We start from the raw sequence: 11329 nt of genomic DNA on the forward strand, positions 1-11329 counted from the left end.
AGGCGGCTCAAACTCATTAGGGTCCCTAATAAGACTCTGAATTTGAAAGACAGATTATCCTGGGTGGGCCTGACCTAATCAGGTGTGCCGCTTAAAAGAGGGTCCAGGATTCTCTCAAGTCAGAGACTGAAAACAGCAGAGACTGTCTCTCTCCACTGCTGGCTTTGAAGAAGGTGCCACAAGGAAATTAATTCTGCCAACAAGCTGAGGAAGCTTGGAAGCAGGTCCTTCCCCTGTTGAGCCTTCAGATGAGACCCCATCTGGCTGATGCTTCACTTCACCCTTGACAGACACTGAGCAGAGGACCCAGCCTGGACCCCTGACCCACAGGAGATAATACGTGGCGTGTTTAAGCGGCTAAATTCATGGTGATTTGTCAAGCAGCATTGGTAGCTAACATGGGTCCCAGCGGGAAGACTGGGAACACATGCCAAGAACGTGTGGGCTTGTGGCCAGACGCTGAGAACTCAAGTCCCAGCGCCCACATGAAAGACCTCCAAGCCCCCTTCTAATCAGAACCTCAGTCCAAAGCCTGGCCTCACCCTCGACAGGGCCGTGCACCACGACAGGGGCCACTGTGAGGAGAGGCGGGCAGGGAGTATGACAACAGCAGGAATGTCAGTGCCCTGCAGCTCCAGCAAGACCTCCCAGCTGCGTCCAATCCTCTCCTTAACTGGAGTCCAACTGAATGACTTCAGAAAATCTGATTAACTTTAATAAGTCAGCACAGTACAATACATAAGGGAACTACAAAAGGACAAAAAAGAGTACAAGATTTCTAACATAAGAGAGGGAAAATGGAATAATAAAAAGTAATCAGTCCACAAGGAGGCATGAAAGGAGAGGAAAACTGAACAGACAGTGCAAGCCAGATGAATGCAACATGATGGGAATACACCAGTGTTTAATATAGATAAATACACAAAAGGCTCCAGTTAAAAGGTAAGGAGTGCCAGACTGTATCTTTTTTTAATCTAAATCTATGTTGTTTACAGGAGAAAATCAGAAGCACAACCCTACAGATAGATAAAAAATAAAAGGATCTATATATGAGACAGAATAGCCTTTGGGACAAAGAAACATCACTAAAGTAAAGAAAATCATCCCGTAATTTAAAGCAAACGTTCAATTCACCAGAAAGATACATTTGCACCCATTAAGATGGCTATAAATTATATAGAGCAAAAACTGGCAGAAACACAAAGTAGACAAATCCCCAATTACAACAGGATATTTAACATGCTTCTCTCAGTAAATTAGAGAACACGGAGACAAAAAATTTCAATAAGGCTAGAAGACTTCGACAACGCAAATAACAAGCTCTACCCTGATGGCTGCGAATACAGCACTCTACATCAACTTTTATGTAAATTAACAAAATGCTAGGTATAAAGCAGGTCCGAACACATTTCAATGGAATAACATTGTACCCATTACATCCTCAACCACAGGCAATCAAACTAGAAATCAATATCAAAATAACTAGAAAAAGAGCCACCAGTTTAGAAATTAAGAACCATAGTTTTAAGTAACACACAGTCAATGAAAAGCAATAATATGAATTATAAAATACTTTGAACTGAATCTCATCAAAAACACTACAAAATGAAATCTTTTGAAATGCAGCTAAAGCAGTACTTAGTGGGATGTTTGTAGCCCTGAATGTTTATATGTTTTAAGGTCTCAGAAGAAAATCTGAAGATTAAATTCTACTTATATGAAGTCCCAGAAAGGACAGTGGTAGGAAGCACAAAGGGCACATCCGTGGTTGCCAGGATTTGGGAATAACTAGGGCGGGAGGCAGCTTCCAAGGGGGCAGAGGTGCTGTCATGTCTGCAGGGGTTCATGCTGATGACATACGTCACCTGTGCTGTGCTTCTCTCTCCAGGTACATCCAGCCCATCACAGCCTGAGCTGTGCACTTATGATCTGCACACTCTCATGTGTGTGCTGTGCTTCAGAAGAAAGTTAAGGGAATGAGCACATTTCCACGTGTTAATGTGTGTTGGCTTTGTCAGTGTCCCGGCCTGAGCAACGCAAACGCGTGATAAGGACAGAGGATCACGTTCTCAGAGTGGTAGCCGTGGAGCCACCTGCCCCCATTTGAAGAACGCTTGTCCTTCTTTATCTCCCCCAAATTCTCCCATTCTGCTGAAAGGTGGGCCTCCCCCTTGAGGAAGTAGGTGGGTATGCCAGCTGCCCCACTCGAGCCCCAGAGTTCCTCTCCTGGGCACAAACCCCTCTCACATGCAAGTGTCCTCACCGTGTCACCCGGGAGCCTGGGGCAGGGGGAGTGGATGGGAGGGGGTCTGTGAGGCACTAGGAGTCTGTCCCTTGTCTGGGATGTGTGTCCACAGCTGCAGTCACACGACTGCATGGCTGCAGGAGAGATTTTTACCGTGTATGTGTCTGCGTTTTTTGAATTTTGAAAGCATTACCTATTTCAAAAGTACAGCTGAAACATAAAGTAACTGGCAGAAGCCTCCAGGCGGGGGCCAGGACTGCGGGGGCCGCCTCCCATGGGCGGGGGGGGCGTCAGAGGCAACAAACTCACTCTCTAAATTCCAAAACGAATTTCTGTTCTTAAAAGTACCCCTCCCCCCGAGCCCCAAAGAGCATTTACCTTGATTGCCTTGTCCGTTAATTGTCTTGCTATTTTGTATTTGTCTAATTTGGGGGAAGAAATCAAGTCTTGGGAAATTCCTCGTTTTAATTCTACAAAAGAGAAACAGACATCAAGGCAAAGGGAAGAGCGAACAAGTGACATTCGGACTCAGGAGACACCAGCCTAATCCCCATGTCCAGCCCCCCACAGCACTCGGCCAGCCCTCAGCCTCTGCCTGGGCCAGCCTTCCGGCCACCAGCCCCTCTGGGGTCCTCTCTGGACCCTGACCAGCAGACTCCCATCAGCACACAGCAAGCGTAGCAGCGTCCATATAGACGTTACAATGAAACCCCTCATCCCTGCACCTGCCCACTCCCTCCTCCACCTCTCGTCTCTCCTCTCTCCACAGCGCGTCTCCTGGCTCCACCACAGACAAGCTCGGACCGAGGTCACACGTGCACAGGCCAATCCCGTGGTCACTCCCCGCGTCCAGGTCTCTGCCAGCACTGGACACTCAGCCGGCCAGTCCCTGCTCCCCTGAGCCCCGCTGTCCCTCCCTCACTGCCACCCCTTCTCTCTCCCCATGCCCTAACTGTGGCCAGGCCCAGGCCTGGACCGCAGACATCTGTGCTTCACCTCCCCGTCCACCCTGGGCCATCTCATCCCAGATGGTGGCTTGAATTCCACGGGGCAGATGCTCCTGCAATGTACACACCCCGGCAGACCATCCGACCTCCCGACGCCTCCTGGACCCATGGTCCCTGGACGTCCAAAGAGCATCCCAGGTGGGCAGGCAGGCAGTGACACCCTGGCCACCCACCCACCTGCTCCACCTGCATCTCCCTCCACCCCGTGGACCCCAGAGACCCACACCCTCGGAGCCAACTGATGCAGGCAAGGGAGAGCACCGAGGCCCTGAGCGGGGGTGGGGCTGCAGCAGCGGCCTGTCCACATGGAGAGGGGAGCCCTAGCCCCACCTGGGGACACACGGTAACTGGACGTGGGTCACAGGCGCAAGTGTGAGACGTGCACAGGAGCCGGGAGGGGCTCTCAGAGCCTCGGGCCAGGCAGCAAATCCGAGATGCTCCACAAAAGCACTGATCATCGAAGCTAAAATGGGCAAATCAGACTTTATCAAAATTGAAATGTTCTCCTCGGCTAAGAAAACGAGAAGGCAAACCCTAGACTCGGGGAAAAAAAATACAGTACATTCAACTGACAAAGCAGACACCAAGGTGCATCTGAGGGCTTCCACATGTGGGGAGTTCTGGACAGTCAGTTACAAACCAGAGCAGGGCTGGCAGGACCACCAGGAGGACACAGTAGCCTCAGCTGCAGATAGGCACAGGCACTGCCCTCGGTCACTGACACAACCACAAAGGTCAGTGAGGGTGAGGATTGAATGTGACTGTCCGCCCCTCACCTCACACGCACACAGAACACCTCGCTCAGTGGCCGCCATCCTGCCCATTCCAGGACACAGGGAACATTTATTAAAATTGACCACGGAGATATTCTTAACCAATTTCAAAGGGACAGTAGCCACATAGATCATGTCCCCTGATCACAGAGCCGTGAAGTCAGGGAGTTTAATCAGAAGACAAAGTAACAACAGGAGATTAACACACATTTCACAAACGTGCTTCTGAATAACGCGCGTCAAAGAGGAGATCGGGATAAAGAGTAATGAATGTTTCTTAACTAAATGAGAGTTAAAATACCAAGTATCGAATCTTGTAGCTAGGTTCTGTTTATAAAGCGATTTTTAGCTGTAGATGCAAATAGTGGAAAATAATAAAGGCTAAGGACAGTCAGTGAAGCGTCCATCTCAGATATTAGAAAGATCACCTCAAAGTCAAACCCAAAGAAATCACCAGAAAACTACCAGCAAATTCAAACCCAAACAAATCATCAATACCAGATATTACCAGAGGAGATATTAATAAAATGTTTTTTGGGGGACTTGCCTGGTGGCACAGTGGTTAAGAATCTGCCTGCCAGCACAGGGGACACGGGTTCGATCTCTGGTCCGGGAAGATCCCACATGCTGTGAAGCAACTAAGCCCGTGCGCCAAAACTACTGAGCCCGTGTGCCACAACTACTGAGCCTGCACCTAGAGCTTGTGCTCCACAACAAGAGAAGCCACTGCAATGAGAAGCCCGTGCACCGCAACGAAGAGTAGCCCCCGCTCTCTGCAACTAGAGGAAGCCTGCGTGCAGCAATGAAGACCCCACACAGCCAAAATTAAAAATAAATAATTTTTTTAAGAAAACCCACAAATGTACTATAGAGAAAATTAGCAAAACCAAAAGTTGGATCTTTGAAACATTTTTTTTCAAACTGATAAACCTCTAAATAGACTGACCACAACACTATAAGACTAGAAATCAACTACAAGAAAAAAAACTGCAAAAAACACAAACAGGTGGAGGGTAAACAATATGCTACTAAACAACCAATGAGTGGCTGAAGAAATCAAAGAGGAAATTAAAACATATCTGGAGACAAATAAAAATGGAAACACAACAATCCAAACTCTGTCAGACATAATAGCAAAAGCAGTTCTAAGACGGAAGTTGTAGCGATACAAGCCTACCTCAGGACACAGGAAAAATCTCAAATAAACAACCTAATCTCACACCTAAAGCAACTAGAAAAAGGAGAACAAACAACCTAATCTTACACCTAAAGCAACTAGAAAAAGAAGAACAAACCCAAAGTTAGTAGAAGGAAAGAAATCATAAAGATCAGAGCAGAAATAAATGAAAGAGAGACTAAAAAAAACAATGGAAAAGATCAATGAAACTAAAAGCTGGTTCTTTGAAAAGGTAAACAAAATTGATAAATCTTTAGCTACACTCATCAAGAAGAAAAGGAAGAGGGCCCAAATCAATAAAATCTGAAATGAAAACGGAGAAGTTACAACCCACACCACAGAAATATAAAGGATCATAAGAGACTACTGCAAGCAACTCTATGCCAATACAGTGGACAACCTAGAAGAAATGGACAAATTCTTAGAAAGGTACACTCTCCCAAGACTGAACCAGGAAGAAACAGAAAATATGAACAGACCAATTACCAGTATTGAAATTGAATTAGTAGTTTTAAAACTCCCAACCAGCAAAAGTCCAGGATCAGACGGCAGCACAGGTAAATTCTACCAAACATTTAGAGAAGAGTTAACACCTATCCTTCTGAAACTATTCCAAAAAACTGCAAAGGAAGAAACACTTACAAACTCATTCTATGAGACCACTATCACCCTGATACCAAAACCAGACAAAGATATCACAAAAAAAGAAAATTATAGGCCAATATCACTGCTGAACATAGATGCAATTATCCTCAACAAAATACCAGAAAACTGAATCCAACAATACATTAAAAGGATCATACACCATGACACCATGATCAAGTGGGATTTATCCCAGGGATGCAAGGATTTTTCAATATCTACAAATCAGTCAACATGATACATCACATTAACAAACTGAAGAATAAAAACCACATGATCATCTCAATAGATGAAGGAAAGGCTTTTGACAAAATTCAACATCATTTATGATGAAAACTCCCCAGAAAGCAGGCTTAGAGGGAACCTACCTCAACATAATAAAGTCCATATATGACAAACCCACAGCTAACATCATACTCAGTGGTGAAAAGCATTACCTCTAAGATCAGGAACAAGACAAGGACGCCCACTCTCACCACTTTTATTCAACATAATTTTGGAAGTCCTAGCCACAGCAATCAGAGAAGAGAAAGAAATAAAAGGAACCGAATTGGAAAGGAAGAAGTAAAACTGTCACTGTTTGCAGACAACATGATACTATACATAGACAATCCTAAAGATGCCACCAGAAAACTACTAGAGCTCATCAGTGAATTCAGTACAAAGTTGTAGGATACAAAATTAATATACAGAAATCTGTTGCATTTCTATATACTAACAACAAAAGATCAGAAAGAGAAATTAAGAAAACAATCCCATTTATCATTGCATTGAAAAGAATAAAATACCTAGGGATAAACCTACCTAAGCAGGCAAAAAAACCTGTAGTCCAAAAACTATAAGATGCTGATGAAAGAAATTGAAGATGACACAAACAGATGAAAAGATATACCGTGTTCTTGGATTGGAAGAATCAATATATTAAAATGACCGCACTAGCCAAAGCAACATATAGATTCAATTCAACCCCTACCAAATTACCAATGGCATTTTTCACAAAACTAGAACAAATAATTTTTAAATTTGTATGGAAACACAAAAGACCCTGAATAGCCAAAACAATCTTGAGAAAGAAGAATGGAGCTGGCGGTACACACGCCCTGACTTCAGACTATACTACAAAGCTACAGTAATCAGAACAGTATGGTACTGGCACAAAAACAGAAATATAGATCAATAGATAGAGAGCCCAGAAATAAACCCATGTACTTATGGTCAATTAATCTATGAGGCAAGGATATACAATGGAGAAAAGACAGCCTCTTCAATAAGTGGTGCTCGGAAAACTGGACAGCTACAGGTAAAAGAATGAAATTAGAACATTCTCTAACACCTTATACAAAAATAAACTAAAAATGGATTAAAGACCTAAATGTAAGACTGGATAAAACTCCTAGAGGAAAACATAGGGAGAACACTCTTTGACATAAATTGCAGCAATATTTTTTTGATTCATCTCCTAAAGCAATGAAAATAAAAGCAAAAATAAACAAATGGGGCCTAATTTAACTTAAAAGCTTTTGCACAGCAAAGGAAACCATAAACAAAATGAAAAGACAACCTATGGACTGGAAGAACAAATTTGCAAATGATGCAACTGACAAGGGATTAATTTCCAAAATATGTAAACAGCTCAGTATCAAGCAAACAAACAACCCAATCAAAAAATGGGATTTAGAAGACCTAAACAGACATTTCTCCAAAGAAGACATACAAATGGCAATAGGCACATGAAGAGATGATCAATATCACTAATTACTAGAAAAATGCAAATCAAAACTACAATGAGGTATCACCTCACACCAGTCAGAATGGCCACCATCAAAAAGTCTACAAATTATAAATGCTGGAAAGGGTGTGGGGAAAGGGAACCCTCCTACACTGTTGGTGGGAATGTAAATTGGTGTAGCCACTATGGAGAACAGAATGAAGGTTGCTTAAAAAACTAAAAATAGGGTTATCATATGATCTAGCAATCCCACTCCTGGGTGTATAGCTGGAAAAGACGAAAACTCTAATTTGAAAAGATACATGCACCCCCATGTTCACAGCAGCACTATTTACAGTAGCCAAGACATGGAAGCGACCTAAATGTCCATCAACAGATGAATGGATAAAGAAGATGTGGTATACATATATATATACATATACAATGAAATATTACTCAGCCACAAAAAAGAATGAAATAATGCCATTTGCAGCAACATGGATGGACCTAGAGATTATCATATTAAGTGAAGTAAGTCAGATAGAGAAAGACAAATATCATTTGATATCACTTATATGTGGAATCTTAAAAAATGATACAAATGAACTTACTTACAAAACAGAAATAGATTCACAGATATAGAAAACAAACTTACGGTTACCAAAGGAGAAAGGTGGGAGGGGAGGAATAAATTAGGAGTTTGGGATTAACAGATACACACTACTCTCTACAAAATAAATACACAACAAGGACCTGCTGTATAGCATAGGGAATAATATCTTGTAATAACCTATAATGGAAAAGAATCTGAAAAAGCATATATATATATATATATATATATATAGGTGAATCACTTTGCTGTATACCTGAAATATAAATATAAATATAGTAAATCAACTATACTTCAATAAAAAAGATATTATGAACATCCACATGTCAATAATTTGGCAATTCATATGAAATGGGCATTTTCCTTAAACGACACTGCTTATCAAAAGTGACATAAAAGAAATAGAAAATCCAGATGGGCCTATTTCTGTTAAACAAATTAACTCCATATTTAAAATGCTTCCCACAATGAAGCCAGGCCTAGATGGCATTAGAGGTCAATCTGTCCAAATATTTCAGAAGAAAAAAAAAAAAAACCCAAAACCCCCCATATAAACCCTTTCACTAAAGAGGAAAGTAGAAAAGCCTTTTCAACCCTTTCTTTTTTTTTCTTTTTCAAGTTTTTTTTATGAGGTCATACATTTAACACCAAAATCTGACAAGGACCTTTTTAAAAGAAAGAAGTATTACAAGCCAATCTTGCTTATAAAAATAGACACAAAAATCTTAAAATATTTGTAAATCAAATCCAGTGACATATAAAACAGTACACTTGACCATGTGGTATTTGTTTTAGGGATACAAAGTTTGTTTAATATTTGAAAATCCATAATGTAATCATTTGATAGACTAAAGGAAAAAATATGCAGAAGAAAACATATGATAAAATGTAATAACTACTTGTTTTAAAACTCTCAGTAAACTAGGAATAAAGGGAACTTCCTTTAAAACTTATAGCAACAAGAATTTATAGGTGTTTAATTTATAATTTTTGTGAATGACAACTTAATTAAAAGATACTTGTACATTTTATAGGCAAAATATTAACCACTAGGGCTTAGAGAAAGGTATCCTGGTGAACCTGGATCAGTTTAGGGCCTCTGTATTATAACTATAAAATAGGTTCTAAAATGAAAATTCAATATTTTAGATAAATTTGCCAAAGAAAACTTGACAGTCAAAGAAATGTGAAAAAAAATCATGTTTAAAACATTTAAAAAAACTTATACATCATATTTCATGGTGAAACACTGAGCACTTTCCTCCTGTGTGGAAACAAAAAAAGATGTCCACTATATCATATCTATTCAACATTATACTCAAAAGTGCTAGCCCATGCAATAATGCAAGAAAAGGAAATAAGAGGTATTAAGACTGAAAAGATCTGCAGGTGATGATTGTGTATGTAATAAATCTAATTATTTCTATTTCCAAGCCAGGAAAATGAATTCAACTGTATTTCTATACACTAGAGACAATTAGAAAATGAAACTCAAAAATACCACCTACAGCAGTATTAAGCATGGATTATCTGGGAGTGATTCTAACAAAAGGTCTTGCACACCTGTAACTAAAAGTGGGAACCTTACTGACAAGAATGAAAGAGCTAATGTTCATGGTCAGAAGTCTGGATATTAAGATGTTAATTCTCACCCCAATTGATCTACACATTCAATGGAATCACAAAATTCCAGCAGGACTCGTGTGTGTGTGTGTGTGTGTGTGTGTGTGTGTGTGTGTGTGTGTGTGTGTTGGGGGGGGGCTTATATTAACAATCGATTCTAAAAATGCAAAAGTCCAAGAAAACCTGAGCGCATCTTGAAGAACAAAGTCAGATAAATATTAAGACATTACGAGGCTCCTGGAATTAAAGCAGGCACTTCGGAATAAGGACGGGCAGACAGATCAACAGAACAGACGGATGCCCCCTCCCCGAGCCTGAGCTTGGCGGTCCCTTTCAGGAAACCCAGGGCGGCGGGCTCAGGACAATACTGACTAGATTCTCCTCTCCGCTCCGCTTCCGATGACGCAGACGGTTCCATTCCGGCCTCGGCCTCGGGCACCTCAACTTTCCTCCCTTCCACTGCCTGGACCCCTGCAAGGGGGTATCAGTGCTGCTAGAAGCAGGGAACTCAGAGGGGCAAGAGCAGGGCGGAGGTGGAGGGGGAAGTCTGGGGTTGGGGGGCGCAGGCTAGGGTCGGGGTGGGGGGGCCGAAGGCGGGGTCCAGAGGTGTAGGGCTGGGCAGGTCTGGAGTAGGGGGCGGTCAGGAGCTCCGAAGGAAGGGTAGGTCCGGGACTCCGCGGGGGTGGTCTAGAATCCCAGGGGCGGAGGGGCGGAGGGGCGGAGGGCGGTTGGCCCCGTGCTCACCCGGGCGGGGGCCCGTGCCCTCGCCCCGCGTCGCGCCGTCCCGCGTCCTCCGGTTGCCCGGGGTGACGGGCCCGGGCCGCGCGGCGCATTGTGCAGCAGTACCGGGGCGCCGGCAGCGGGGCCCGGGGAGCGCGGCTCGGCGGCGGCCGGAGCGGGGCGTGGGGTTGCGCGGGCGCGCGGGCGGCAGGGGGCGGCGGGAGCGGCTGCGGGAGTGGCTCAGAGTGCGGCTCCGGGGACGGCTCAGAGTGCGGCTCCGGGGACGACAGCGCGCGGGGGCCGTGCGGTCCCACAGGCCGCGGTCGGGGGCATCCAGGCGGGGCCCCCGGCAGGGGCTGCAGTCCGAGGCGCGGCCACGGCCCGCGCGGGGGCCGGGGCGCCGGGGGCCGGGCATGGTGTCCGCGGGGAGGAGGGCCAGCGAGTGGCGCGCGCCCCGCCTGGGATCACGCGGTCCCGCCCTGCTCCGGGTGTCAGAGTCACACAGACCCGCCCTGGCAGTCAGAGCCCCCCAGGTCATAAAGACCCGAGGGCCACACCCGGGCCCCCGCCCCTGCGGAACCAGCCGGGCTGTCCAGGGCAGGCTGTGTCCTGGGACCCTCGGGCCTCTTTCTGGTCCACACCTCGGGCCTCCCTCTGCACCTAACATCCGATGTCCCCCAGCAGAACGCCCCCAGCCCACCAGGGAGTGTGCTCTCGTGTCCCCAGGGTCACTTGTGGGGCCTGACCCGCCGCCCCGGGGGTTCCCAGCATCGGCCAGTGTCCCAGCCCACCCAGATATCCTGCGTCTCTGGTCCAGCATCTTT

General features: G+C 44.8%; 1 protein-coding gene across 1 annotated transcript in view; it reads right to left on the reverse strand.

The window, feature by feature from the left end:
* TTLL8 (tubulin tyrosine ligase like 8) overlaps window positions 1–10920 on the reverse strand; it is a 41203-nt gene extending 30283 nt beyond the window's left edge. Inside the window, exons 1-3 of the mRNA XM_060024020.1 lie at window positions 10530–10920; window positions 10158–10256; window positions 2624–2715 (exon numbers count right to left, since the gene is read on the reverse strand). Coding sequence (XP_059880003.1) covers window positions 2624–2715; window positions 10158–10256; window positions 10530–10920 — 582 coding nt within the window. The remainder of the gene's footprint in view (window positions 1–2623; window positions 2716–10157; window positions 10257–10529) is intronic.
* Window positions 10921–11329: the final 409 nt, after the last annotated feature.

The sequence above is a fragment of the Delphinus delphis genome, chromosome 11, assembly GCF_949987515.2.
Source record: "Delphinus delphis chromosome 11, mDelDel1.2, whole genome shotgun sequence".
Taxonomy (NCBI): domain Eukaryota; kingdom Metazoa; phylum Chordata; class Mammalia; order Artiodactyla; family Delphinidae; genus Delphinus; species Delphinus delphis.